The 14,770-nt window shown below is 48.4% G+C and overlaps 1 protein-coding gene across 1 annotated transcript; it reads right to left on the bottom strand.

Moving 5' to 3' along the window:
• Positions 1-977: 977 nt before the first annotated feature.
• On the bottom strand, positions 978-8,874 carry LOC310949022 (uncharacterized protein; the record flags this gene model as incomplete). Its single annotated transcript, XM_083916354.1, has 7 exons — positions 978-1,178; positions 1,235-1,432; positions 4,276-4,584; positions 4,957-5,129; positions 6,427-6,615; positions 8,522-8,724; positions 8,834-8,874. The coding sequence occupies 7 exons, from the start codon at positions 8,872-8,874 to the stop codon at positions 978-980; spliced, it is 1,314 nt and encodes a 437-aa protein (XP_083772480.1).
• Positions 8,875-14,770: the final 5,896 nt, after the last annotated feature.

Below are 14,770 nucleotides of genomic sequence, written 5' to 3'. Positions count from 1 at the left end.
TAACATATATGTAATAATATAAATATATAATGTATGGAATAATGTAATAAAAATAATAATATAAACATATGAATACAATATAATACAATAAAATAAAAGATAATGGAATATAAAAGTGTAATAAAGGATATAATAGAATAAACTAGAATGTAGTGGAACAATATAATGAATGTAATATAATAACTAATATTATATTTACTGTCACTGAGTTCACTCAGAAACGCTGCTTCACTTTAAAACTGTTCTCACTTCTTTAGTTTGTTCTTGTTTTATTTCATCTGCTGATAAACTGCTGCGTGTTGTTGTTTATTGGTTAAACCTGCGTTTAACCACGACGTCTGTTGCACTCACTTAGTTATTGTTTGATTTATTTTGATGTGATTTATGTTTTTATGCTTATTGTCTCTGATCCTTTCATCTTTGTGTTCAAACTGTTGCACGATCGTTTCCCTCAGGATGAATAAATAAAGCTTCTTCAACCTTGAATCTAATATTTCTATATTTATATAATGAATGTGTGACTTTGGATGAGTTCTAATGAAATATAATAATAAATAATATCTTCCCTGTCAGTGATGGAAAGAAACATTAAATAAGAATTTCATTGATAATATTAAGATTAAACTGCTCATTAAGAACATTTAATTTTTTTAGCTGCTGAAAGAAAAAATATTTCTTTGTGAAAAATATTTTTTATTCCACATTTATGATTTTATTTAAACATCAAAACATAAAAGATATTTAATCACAATAATAAAAAAACAATAGGAAGCAAATTCACGCTGCAGCAGAAAAAACATTAAAACAATAAAAGAATAAAACACCTGAGCGCCCTGCAGGAGTGATGACTTCACAGCTCGTCTGGAGCCAATCAGAGTCCAGCATTAAAACAGCAACAGCGTCAAAACTTAAACGGAAATTTGTTCAGAAAATTGACCAAAAATACTAAAAAATAAATGATCTTTGGTTTGGCGGGTTCAGGCCTCCGTAGCCCCGGGTCCTGACGGAGCAGCGGACGGGTCTTTGGCGCCCCCCGGCTGCAGGTCGCACATCAGCAGCTCTGAGCGCTCCACGCCGTCTCTGAGGACGTTGCTGCTGCTGTGGAACTTAAACACGCAGGAACCAGTGATCAGGCGGCGGGACGGGTCCGAGTGGAGGCGGCACACGTGGCACCACCTCTGGTCCAGCGCCGCCGAGGAGCGAAGGAACCGGAACAGCTTCAGTCAGCTCTGACTGAAGCGAGGATTCGACCGCCGCCGAGGTTCACGCCGAGGTCCACCCAGGAGCTCAAGCCAGAGTTCACGCTGAGGTTCCCGTTGAGGTTCACGTTGGGGTTCACGCTGAGGTTCATGCTGGGGTTGATGCTGGGGCGAGTCCTCTGGAGGACGCTGGTCACTGAGGACGTCCTGAGGCGGCGACAGAGGCGCCACACCTGCACACACACACACACGCACACGTTTAACCACGATTAACGCTGAAACTGAAGCGTTTTAATGATAATCAACATTATTTGACCTCTTCCCGTTTAAATAAAGTGTTTTATTTTGTTAAATTTAAACGTAAAAAGAGCAAAGTCTGAAAATCTGAAGCTGCCAAAAAACGTGTTTACTGCCGTAACAGTCAGAATCACGTTACTGTGGATATTAATGTAGTTACTGTGGAGGCTGCTCTGATCTCTGTCTCTCTGTCTGTCTCTGTGTCTCTGCGTCCATCCGTCCGTCTCTTCTCTCTTTCTCTCTCCTTCTCTGCAGACAGACGTCTGTCCTCCACAGAGCTGCGTCTGTCCGCTCCTGTCTGTTAAAGGGAAGGTTTTCAGCGTCACTGTGTGAACAACGGGGGATTATTGTGTCTGTTTATCATGAATACGTCAGAGTTTGGTCGTCACCTGCTCACTAAAGTGTCCTGAGAGAACTTTAATGATTCAGCACCAGAAATAAAACTGAACTGAATCAAAGGTTGAATCTGTCGAATCATGGACTGAGAGAAAGGAGAGGAACGCCATTCAAACGCACGCCCACATGGCTACGCTGCTCCTGGATGCTAACATCACTTTCATCTGCACTTAGCTGGAACAGCTAACGCTAACAGCTAACGCTAACGGCTAACGCTAGCGGCTAACGCGGGCACTGTGGGAGACGGCTGCCTCTCCAGGAGCTCTCCGGTTTTTAGCTCTTTTACCCTGTTTTGACTATTTTCTCCTCTTTTACTCTTATTGTGAAGAGATTGAGTATTTTATATTTATCCTGTGGATATTTCTACTTTCAAATGCAACAAAGAGACAATTTTTCTGAATTACTCAAGAGAGGAACGGGGATACGACACCCCATCCCGGCGGAGCCGAGGAGGAGACCCTGGGGCTGCAAGGCTGAGGCGGAGCTAAAGGCAGAGCGAGCTGAGAATCGGAGGCGATTCCCTCCGTCATCACGGGGAATGTGAACTCGCAGCCAAACAAGATGGACGAGCTGTCCGCGCTGAACAACCAGCGGATCTACTGTGAGAGCAACTTGTTCATCTTTACGGATACTCGGCTAAACCACCACCTACCAGATGCTAACGTTGACCTGATTCACTGCCGTGAGAAACGACAGAGACACAGAAGCGAGTGGAAAAAACAATGGTGGGGGACTCATCATGTATGTGAACGACCGCTGGTGTGACCCAGGACACATCTCCATAAGCCTGCGGCCATATTATCTGCAGAGGGAGTTCAGTCACGTGATCACGAGAGGGGATCCACTCAGTCACTGCACGGCTGCAGACTCAGCACCCTGAGGCGTTCATGATCATCTCTGGGGACTTAAATCACGCAACTTTGGACTCAAACAACAGGACAGTTGATCTCCTGTATGCTAATGTAAGGGGTGCATACAGAGCGACTCCCCTCCCCCCACTGGGGAAGTCCGATCACAACCTGGTTCACCTGCAGCCACTGTTGACCCCCCCCCTGGTCCAACCGCCAGAGACAACTGGCACCATCAGGAGGTCGTCCCCGGAGATGGAAAGTGCCCTGAGAGACTGTTCCAACACATCAGTCTGGGATGTGCTGATCCACCCGCACGGTGAGGACACAGAGGGGACGACACACTGTCTGACGGAGGACCTGAGCTCCTGTGCAGACGTGGTCTCCCCTGTCAAGACTGTCCGCTGTTACCGTAACAACAAGTCATGGGTAACGCAAAGAGTTAAGGCTGTCCTCAACCAGAAGAAGGAGCAGGGACAGGGAGGCCATGAAGGCAGCACAGCAGGAGGTGAAGCACTGTGTGAGGGAAGCTAAGGACAGCTACAGGAGAAAGGTGGAGCAGAAGCTGAGGACAGCTACAGGAGAAAGGTGAAGCAGAAGCTGAGGACGGCTACAGGAGAAAGGTGGAGCAGGAGCTGAGGACAGCTACAGGAGAAAGGTGGAGCAGAAGCTGAGGACAGCTACAGGAGAAAGGTGGAGCAGAAGCTGAGGACAGCTACAGGAGAAAGGTGGAGCAGAAGCTGAGGACAGCTACAGGAGAAAGGTGGAGCAGCAGCTGAGGACAGCTACAGGAGAAAGGTGGAGCAGAAGCTGAGGACGGCTACAGGAGAAAGGTGGAGCAGAAGCTAAGGACAGCTACAGGAGAAAGCTGGAGCAGGAGCTGAGGACAGCTACAGGAGAAAGGTGGAGCAGAAGCTAAGGACAGCTACAGGAGAAAGGTGGAGCAGAAGCTTAGGACAGCTACAGGAGAAAGGTGGAGCAGAAGCTGAGGACAGCTACAGGAGAAAGGTGGAGCAGAAGCTGAGGACAGCTACAGGAGAAAGGTGGAGCAGAAGCTGAGGACAGCTACAGGAGAAAGGTGGAGCAGAAGCTGAGGACAGCTACAGGAGAAAGGTGGAGCAGAAGCTGAGGGAGGTCTGGGAAGGTGTGAGGACCATCACAGGTCACAACACAAAGACCAGAGCTACAGGGGGCAATGAGGAGGGCGAACCAGCTGAATGACTTCAACAGGTTTAAGCAGCCCTCGTCTCCCCCTCCCCCAACCTCACTGCAGCCATCTCTCCTTCTCCCCTCTACACCCCCCCCCCCCCCGACACCACAACAACACCCCTCCTTCTCAAAGTCAACTGTTTTTGGACCTTTGTCTCAGCTTTACACATTAGAACCACACACACACACACACACACACACACACCGCGCCCTCTAGAGGAGGTGAGGACCCACGAAAGCACGAGGACAGAGACGCACGTCTCCGTTTACAGATGGGGCAGAAATGAGCTTTAAAGGTCACACTTACGCGCAGACGGGCCCCCCACCGTGGGGGCGGTCTGGTTCCTCTGCGGCTGCAGGACGGGTTTGACGTCCTTCACGTCCTCCATCTTTGGGGCGAGATAGGACAACACCTCATCCAGCTCAGCGTTCCTCCTCTGCAGCCGGACGCAGCTGGGACAGGAGGAAGAGGAGGAAGAGGAGGAAGACTCCCCCGGGGCGGCGCTCTCCTCCTTCACAGGGGGGCGTTTGAGGACCAGCTCCGTGTTGCACTCGCAGGAGGAGGGGGCGCGGCGTCGGGCCCTGGACCTGCTGGAGGCCTCCAGAGCAGCTGCCAGAGTGCCTCTGAAATGCTCCTGCAACAGTGACGTCAGCCGTGAGTTCGTCCACACAGCGTTCACACGTCCACACAGCGTTCACACGTCCACACAGCGTTCACACGTTCACACAGCGTTCACACAGCGTCCACACAGCGTTCACACGTCCACACAGCGTTCACACGTCCACACAGCGTTCACACAGCGTTCACACGTCCACACAGCGTCCACACAGCGTCCACACAGCGTTCACACGTCCACACAGCGTCCACACGTCCTCACTGAGACCATCGGTTCACTTATGTGTGAGTATCATCGCTGACACGTGGAACGACTCGTCACAGCTCCACCTCCTCTTTGTGACGTCGTTAAACACTAAAAACCAAACCATGTCTGTTGTGTGAGTCGTACCCTGAACTCCTGGTTCCTCCTCTCCCTCTCCTCGGGTCGTGGTCGGGGTCGTGGTTTCTGCATCAGAGCCGACAGCACCAGAGACCTCACCTCTGCCCAGGGTCGAACCGCCGTCCTCTCTGCACCCGAGAGGACACGAGAGAGGAAAGCTCTGGGCTCAGCGTCTGCGTCCACTTTAAAAAGACCAATAAAAAGAATATATATCATATAAATATGATGATGCTGTGTAAACATGTGTAACATGAAACCTGCCCCTGGTGGACACTCAGAGAACTGACGCTGACCCAGCGTCCTGATTGGACCCACACAGGAAGTCTCTCTCTGTGGGCGGGGCTTGGTGTTCACTGAGAATTAGCTCATGTTAGCATGCTAACAGGCTAAATGATCAACATTGTAACTGCTAAATGTTTAGCATGTAGCGCTCACAGGGCTCCTGAGCACTTTATTATTATTATTAATATTTATTTAATAGTTTGTTACTTTACGTCTCATTAGAGTTGCTCCTGTCAAAGTCTTGGAAGTTAAACTTTAGTCGATCATCTTTAAATGAGCTCAAACACGTCGTTTATCTTTGCAGCAGAAACCGAACGTTTGTTAGAACTTAACAAAAGACTGCCCACCGCTGACTCAGGGCGCCCTCCCACTGTGCCTCCGTCCCGTGCCCCGTGCTTTAGGGCACTTCTCCCCCCCTCCAGGCCCGGTTGCACTCACACTGGTCAAAGGAACCAGACTTTAGCCGTGAAAGGTGCTGGGGCACGGTACGGAGGCACAGTGGGAGGGGGCTCTTAGATATTTGCAGTGAAACCAGACGGTGACGAGGAAACCTGTTTCTGGACTGAGACTTTGTTCTGACCCAGCAGGCGCTGATCTCAGGACCCCTGGACAAAGCCTCCCTCAAACCCACTCATGCAGCCGGTGCGTCTCACCTGCTGCTGGTTCTGACCCGTGTGAGCGTCTCACCTGCTGCTGGTTCTGACCCGTGTGAGCGTCTCACCTGCTGCTGGTTCTGACCCGTGTGAGCGTCTCACCTGCTGCTGGTTCTGACCCGTGTGAGCGTCTCACCTGCTGCTGGTTCTGACCCGTGTGAGCGTCTCACCTGCTGCTGGTTCTGACCCGTGTGAGCGTCTCACCTGCAGCTGGTTCTGACCCGTGTGAGCGTCTCACCTGCTGCTGGTTCTGACCCGTGTGAGCGTCTCACCTGCTGCTGGTTCTGACCCGTGTGAGCGTCTCACCTGCTGCTGGTTCTGACCCGTGTGAGCGTCTCACCTGCTGTTGGTTCTGACCCGTGTGAGCGTCTCACCTGCTGCTGGTTCTGACCCGTGTGAGCGTCTCACCTGCTGCTGGTTCTGACCCGTGTGAGCGTCTCACCTGCTGCTGGTTCTGACCCGTCAGAGCGTCTCACCTGCTGCTGGTTCTGACCCGTGTGAGCGTCTCACCTGCTGCTGGTTCTGACCCGTGTGAGCGTCTCACCTGCTGCTGGTTCTGACCCGTGTGAAGTACGCGTCTCTGTGCCGTGGCTGTGTTTCTCGCTCCTGCCTCCGTCCTCCTGCACCGGCCGGAGCAGACGCTCGGGGCGTCCCACGCTTCCTTCACCTCCGTCCAGGTGCAGAGACGGGACCCGGTCTGGATCTGACTCCAGCTTTTCATGAACCGGTTTACCTGCAAACACAGGACGTCATTAACCCACTTTAGCACACGTTTATGCTCCTAGAGGACACTTTAACACACGTTTATGCTCCTAGAGGACACTTTAACACACGTTTATGCTCCTAGAGGACACTTTAGCACACGTTTATGCTCCTAGAGGACACTTTAGCACACGTTTATGCTCCTAGAGGACACTTTAAAACACGTTTATGCTCCTAGAGGACACTTTAGCACACGTTTATGCTCCTAGAGGACACTTTAACACACGTTTATGCTCCTAGAGGACACTTTAGCACACGTTTATGCTCCTAGAGGACACTTTAACACACGTTTATGCTTCTAGAGGACACTTTAACACACGTTTATGCTCCTAGAGGACACTTTAACACACGTTTATGCTCCTAGAGGACACTTTAACACACGTTTATGCTCCTAGAGGACACTTTAACACACGTTTATGCTCCTAGAGGACACTTTAACACACGTTTATGCTCCTAGAGGACACTTTAGCACACGTTTATGCTCCTAGAGGACACTTTAACACACGTTTATGCTCCTAGAGGACACTTTAGCACACGTTTAGGCTCCTAGAGGACACTTTAGCACACGTTTATGCTCCTAGAGGACACTTTAGCACACGTTTATGCTCCTAGAGGACACTTTAACACACGTTTATGCTCCTAGAGGACACTTTAGCACACGTTTATGCTCCTAGAGGACACTTTAACACACGTTTATGCTCCTAGAGGACACTTTAACACACGTTTATGCTCCTAGAGGACACTTAAGCACGTTTATGCTCCTAGAGGAGACGTTAGCACACGTTTATGCTCCTAGAGGACACTTTAACACACGTTTTTGCTCCTAGAGGACACTTTAACACACGTTTATACTCCTAGAGGACACTTTAGCACACGTTTATGCTCCTAGAGGACACTTTAACACACGTTTATGCTCCTAGAGGACACTTTAGCACACGTTTATGCTCCTAGAGGACACTTTAACACACGTTTATGCTTCTAGAGGACACTTTAACACACGTTTATGCTCCTAGAGGACACTTTAACACACGTTTATGCTCCTAGAGGACACTTTAACACACGTTTATGCTCCTAGAGGACACTTTAACACACGTTTATGCTCCTAGAGGACACTTTAACACACGTTTATGCTCCTAGAGGACACTTTAGCACACGTTTATGCTCCTAGAGGACACTTTAACACACGTTTATGCTCCTAGAGGACACTTTAGCACACGTTTAGGCTCCTAGAGGACACTTTAGCACACGTTTATGCTCCTAGAGGACACTTTAGCACACGTTTATGCTCCTAGAGGACACTTTAACACACGTTTATGCTCCTAGAGGACACTTTAACACACGTTTATGCTCCTAGAGGACACTTTAACACACGTTTATGCTCCTAGAGGACACTTTAACACACGTTTATGCTCCTAGAGGACACTTAAGCACGTTTATGCTCCTAGAGGACACTTTAACACACGTTTATGCTCCTAGAGGACACTTTAACACACGTTTTTGCTCCTAGAGGACACTTTAGCACACGTTTATGCTCCTAGAGGACACTTTAACACACGTTTATGCTCCTAGAGGACACTTTAACACACGTTTATGCTCCTAGAGGACACTTTAACACACGTTTATGCTCCTAGAGGACACTTTAACACACGTTTATGCACCTAGAGGACACTTTAACACACGTTTATGCTCCTAGAGGACACTTTAACACACGTTTATGCTCCTAGAGGACACTTTAGCACACGTTTATGCTCCTAGAGGACACTTTAGCACACGTTTATGCTCCTAGAGGACACTTTAACACACATTTATGCTCCTAGAGGACACTTTAGCACACGTTTATGCTCCTAGAGGACACTTTAGCACTGGTTGTGGCTCACCTGGGTGGACCTGTCTGGGGCAGACCCTCGTGGATGTGGGGGTGCGGTTGAAGAGGATGTCGCGGCGGACAGCAGTCACCCAGGCCGCCCTCCTCCGCCGCGTGAGCCGGGAGACCTGCTCCCCTTCGCCGCCTCTCCCGGCCGGTAAACCGTGGAAGCGGAGTCCGCTGGGGGTCCTCCTCCCGCGGTGGTCGAGAGTCCTTCTGAACCCCATCAGCACCGGAGAGTTTAAACTATTCAAATATGAAGTGAGTTTGAGTTTCACACAAACAGCTCACGGCTACAAACAAACAAACAAACAAACAAACAAACAGCCCGCGGATCCCCCAGAAGACACTGCGGCGCAGCGTCATCGCCTTACGTCATCACGCACGGCGTCCCTCCTCTCCGGATACTAGCGACCGAGCGATGTGTTTTGTTGTGTTTAATGAATAAATGAGGTCAAACACGCCGATAATCTTCTTTATTATGTTTTTATAGATTTAAACGTGACTCACTCCGTCAGTGACGTCATGTAACTGTGACGCAAACACGTCTTTACGCCTCATATCCGTATTTAAGCCGTAGCTAGCTAGATGCTAATGCTGCGTTCACGGGGTGTGGGGATAATCGGAAGAATGAGCGCCCCCTGTGTTTAAACCAGGGCTCCTGCTCCGCCCGTGTGTCTGTTCACGGGGTTTGACTCACGTTAGAGAGAAGAAACTCATGTTTATAATATTATGTTGAGTTTAAACTCTGAACTCAAACCAGGTCTGACACGAGAACACACTTAAACCGCCCCAGAAACGACTGTGAAGCCATAATTTAGCTGTTTTTTAGACGATTTTCAGCTGATAAAGTGATAAAAATGCTTTTCAAAGATCAATAAACGTTTATTTCTGAAGAATCTTTAGAATCAGAACCAGCTTTAGTCTCTGTGTTTGACTTTTCTCTCCTCTGTGTCCACAAAAACACAAAAACACGAGATAAATATAAAGTATTTACCAAAGAAGATTCAAATGAAGAAATATATAAATATATAAGCATGTTTGGTGCAGGTGGTCTGCGGCGGCATGGGGGGTGATGGGGGGTCTGGGGGGTCAGGGAGACCCAGGCCTGGGGCAGAGACTGTGTTTGTGTCTGGGGGTCTGGGCGGAGCTCTGACGCCCCCCAGAGGGAAGAGGTCCAGGCCGTTTGTGTGCAGGGGTGGGGGGTCTGCAGGGACCCTTCACTCTGGACTGGTTTGGGTCCTGAGGGGAGGTGCTGGAGGTGATGCTCCCCAGCCTCACTTCCTGTCCGTGAGGAGGTTGTGGATCCCCTGACAGGTGGAGTTTCTGGGTGATGGTGTTGGATGCAGATTTGAGGTCTGTTTGCCCGTCAACAAACTGCAGGGGGTCGAGCAAGCGGCCTGTGACGAGTTAAATATAAAATAATATAAATATAAAAAGAACGTAGCGCCCAACGTGGGGCTCGAACCCACGACCCTGAGATTAAGAGTCTCATGCTCTACCGACTGAGCTAGCCGGGCTGTACCTCCGCTGCCGTCACTGGCAACTTTATTATAACACATGCTGTAAAACAGGACAAACCTCCGCTTTAACGGAGTCAATTAATCATTAACTTCATTTGCGTGTTATGGAGTTTTTTTATATTGAAATGAGCTGTAGGACGTTATATTGAGTTACGTCACAAGACGTCACTGTATGCGTCGGGGGCTTCTGGGTAATGCTAGCACCGTTGTAGCTAGCTAAATGATTAATATGTAAAACAAATAAAGATGTTATTAAAACAAACGAGGTCAAACACTGCTCCTAGAGGACACTTTAGCACACGTTTATGCTCCTAGAGGACACTTTAACACACGTTTATGCTCCTAGAGGACACTTTAACACACGTTTATGCTCCTAGAGGACACTTTAATACACGTTTATGCTCCTAGAGGACACTTTAACACACGTTTATGCTCCTAGAGGACACTTTAACACACGTTTATGCTCCTAGAGGACACTTTAGCACACGTTTATGCTCCTAGAGGACACTTTAACACACGTTTAAGCTCCTAGAGGACACTTTAACACATGTTTATGCTCCTAGAGGACACTTTAGCACACGTTTATGCTCCTAGAGGACACTTTAACACACGTTTATGCTCCTAGAGGACACTTTAGCACACGTTTATGCTCCTAGAGGACACTTTAACACACGTTTATGCTCCTAGAGGACACTTTAACACACGTTTATGCTCCTAGAGGACACTTTAGCACACGTTTATGCTCCTAGAGGACACTTTAACACACGTTTAGTCTCCCAGAGGACACTTTAACACACGTTTAGTCTCCCAGAGGACACTTTAGCACACGTTTAGGCTCCTAGAGGACACTTTAGCACACGTTTATGCTCCTAGAGGACACTTAAACACACGTTTATGCTCCTAGAGGACACTTTAGCACACGTTTATGCTCCTAGAGGACACTTAAACACACGTTTATGCTCCTAGAGGACACTTTAGCACACGTTTATGCTCCTAGAGGACACTTTAACACACGTTTATGCTCCTAGAGGACACTTTAACACACGTTTATGCTCCTAGAGGACACTTTAGCACACGTTTAGGCTCCTAGAGGACACTTTAACACACGTTTATGCTCCTAAAGGACACTTTAACACACGTTTATGCTCCTAGAGGACACTTTAGCACACGTTTATGCTCCTAGAGGACACTTTAACACACGTTTATGCTCCTAGAGGACACTTTAGCACACGTTTAGGCTCCTAGAGGACACTTTAGCACACGTTTATGCTCCTAGAGGACACTTTAACACACGTTTATGCTCCTAAAGGACACTTTAACACACGTTTATGCTCCTAGAGGACACTTTAGCACACGTTTATGCTCCTAGAGGACACTTTAGCACACGTTTATGCTCCTAGAGGACACTTTAACGCACGTTTATGCTCCTAGAGGACACTTTAGCACACGTTTATGCTCCTAGAGGACACTTTAACACACGTTTATGCTCCTAGAGGACACTTTAGCACACGTTTAGGCTCCTAGAGGACACTTTAACACACGTTTATGCTCCTAAAGGACACTTTAACACACGTTTATGCTCCTAGAGGACACTTTAGCACACGTTTATGCTCCTAGAGGACACTTTAACACACGTTTATGCTCCTAAAGGACACTTTAACACACGTTTATGCTCCTAGAGGACACTTTAGCACACGTTTATGCTCCTAGAGGACACTTTAGCACACGTTTATGCTCCTAGAGGACACTTTAGCACACGTTTATGCTCCTAGAGGACACTTTAACACACGTTTATGCTCCTAGAGGACACTTTAGCACACGTTTAGGCTCCTAGAGGACACTTTAACACACGTTTATGCTCCTAAAGGACACTTTAACACACGTTTATGCTCCTAGAGGACACTTTAGCACACGTTTATGCTCCTAGAGGACACTTTAACACACGTTTATGCTCCTAAAGGACACTTTAACACACGTTTATGCTCCTAGAGGACACTTTAGCACACGTTTATGCTCCTAGAGGACACTTTAGCACACGTTTATGCTCCTAGAGGACACTTTAGCACACGTTTATGCTCCTAGAGGACACTTTAACACACGTTTATGCTCCTAGAGGACACTTTAGCACACGTTTATGCTCCTAGAGGACACTTTAACGCACGTTTATGCTCCTAGAGGACACTTTAGCACACGTTTATGCTCCTAGAGGACACTTTAACACACGTTTATGCTCCTAGAGGACACTTTAACACACGTTTATGCTCCTAGAGGACACTTTAACACAGTGGACCCAGGACACTTTGCTGCTTTTCACAATTTATTAACAAAATGATAAAATAAATAAATACAAATTGATCAAATGCTCCTAATAACAACTCCTCCCCATGTTCCCGACAGTATTTCCTAAACACTGCATACAAAGAATTCATCACAGAAGAGGCTCAATACAGAGGTAAGAATCCCACCAGACCGGTCACAATGTCAGGCCAACAGAAGACACATCTGGAACACAGGTCAAAAAAATAAACACATTCTTTCCAAAATCATTATGAAAAAATACAAACAATTATACAAAGATTCAGATTGTGTAATTACCAGTTTACACATTATTCAGCACGCCAGGTGAACTTCTCTCTGCTCTCGTCGCTACGCTGCGTCTCACCGACGGAGATAGAAAACACTTCTGCTCTTTTCTTTTTTTGCACTCGGCTCGAGTCGACGGGTCGACCGAAGCTTCAGGTGTACAGTTGGATCCGGACACGATGGGTGGCGGTGGCGGTGGCGATGGCGAGCGGGTAACAACGGGCTGATGATGTCACGTATCGACAGAATACTAAAAGGCCACAATCAGGACTTGATCGTTTTTTGTCTTTTTTAAAAACTAAAAAGTAAAAAGAGTCGGAGTGAAGAACTTTAGAGGAACCGCTCCAGAAGAATCCGCCGCACAAGAACCGGAGATCTGGACTTTTTTTGTGTTTTTTGTTTAAAAAAAAAAATTCATAAAAGACGAAAACAACAAATGGAATCAGGCGCCGAGCGAAGCTCCGCCTCCAGCTCGCTGAACGCACGCGACGCTCGCTGAACGCACGCGACGCCGAAAAGGAAGTGAACGGGACGTTTGGACGTTCGGTCGCACGAGGTTCTTCTACGGGAGACGTTTTGAGGAGCAGACGGGAAGACCGACCCTGACCAGACCGACCCGGACCAGACCGACCAGGACCAGACCGACCCGGACCAGACCGAACAGGGCCAGACCGACCAGGGCCAGACTGACCCGGACCAGACCGACCCGGACCAGACCGACCAGGACCAGACGGAGGAACCAGAACCCGTCGGCCCTCTGTACGAAGACAACTTATCTTCTGGATAATACATCTAATAATATTCTCTCATATTTTGAGCTTCCTGGTTTTGCCAGAAGCTCCTGGGCCAAGACTTCCTCTTCTTTCTGATCGGACCGTAAACAGTGACCGCCCGGCACAGGAAGTCTTAACCCGGCTCTTCTGGCTCCAACGGGACGCCACAAATATCATCCAGAAGATAAACCGTCGTCGGACAAAGAGACGACGGCTTCAGAGAACGGAACGTAACGAGCGTGACACACGAGAAATGAACGCGTCTCTTGGGTAAAAGAATTCTGGCGGTTGTTTGACGCGTGAAAAAAGCGTGAAACGCAGATGGCGCCTCGATCCTTGGAGGACTCGTGACTGTCTGACGCCCTTTGCCGCGGAACATTTCTGCCCCGTCTGCTTCTCCAAACCGATCGTAAAGAGCCGCACGTCTGAACGTCTCAAGCGTCTCTTTCACGTCCCAATGATATGAATCGACTACGGAAAAGGCTTCGAACAGTTCTTTGGATCATTTCACGAAACAGAAACCAGGACCCCCCCCAACATTCAGCCCGGTGCATCAGCCCAAAACCCCGGCCATGAGACCGGACGCCGGGAAGGAAGGTTTCCGTTGAACTGCGGACGTTGGGCGCCGTCGTGGCGCCGTCGTGACGCCAGAATGTTCACAGAAAAGAAGGTGACTTGAGTTTCACATGAAAACTTAAAAAACAAAACAAATGCATATTTAAAAACGGTTTTGACAAATCTCGTATAAAAACATTTGCATAAGAAGGCGTGCGTTCCACCGGACGGAGTGGACAGATGTCGCTAACTGGGTCTACGTGTGTCCACTCCAGGCGGGCGGCGCACACGGCCTGATCCAGCAAACTCCTCCCTCCCAAACACACGAAGAAGAACGACGACGGCACGGAGGGAACGACGAGGGAGGCGAAGGAAAAGTCCAACGGGTCCGGACGAACCAGAACCAGAGTCTGGATCCCACTCTTACACTCTGATGATGGTGATATTAATAATAACAATAACAATAATAATACTGGTCGAACCAAAAGTGCATCACAAAACAACTGAGCGCGAACATGAACAACGGTCCCTCTTTGGAGCGTTCGATGCCCACGAGTCGACCGCCCGTCCCACCAAAGCACCTCTGGGCGTCGCCAGCGTCTGCAGTGAGTTTTTTTTTCTTCTCAAATGTAAAAAAATCACATAAAAAAGGAAAATCAAACACATTTAAGGCAACTCCTATAATCATAAACAACAACAAAACACTCTCTGGTCTAACGGCTTAATATGAAATGTAGCTTCCACTTGCATCGACTACTGGCAGCCTGAGGTGCAGGGACCGGGTCCGGGTCTCGGCGGGTGGGGTCGGGTCGGGAGGATTATCTGGAG

Source organism: Echiichthys vipera, assembly GCF_963691815.1.
Source record: "Echiichthys vipera genome assembly, chromosome: 7".
NCBI lineage: Eukaryota > Metazoa > Chordata > Actinopteri > Perciformes > Trachinidae > Echiichthys > Echiichthys vipera.
The sequence above is the reverse complement of the archived record's forward strand: the minus strand, read 5'-3'. Positions and strand labels throughout refer to the sequence as shown.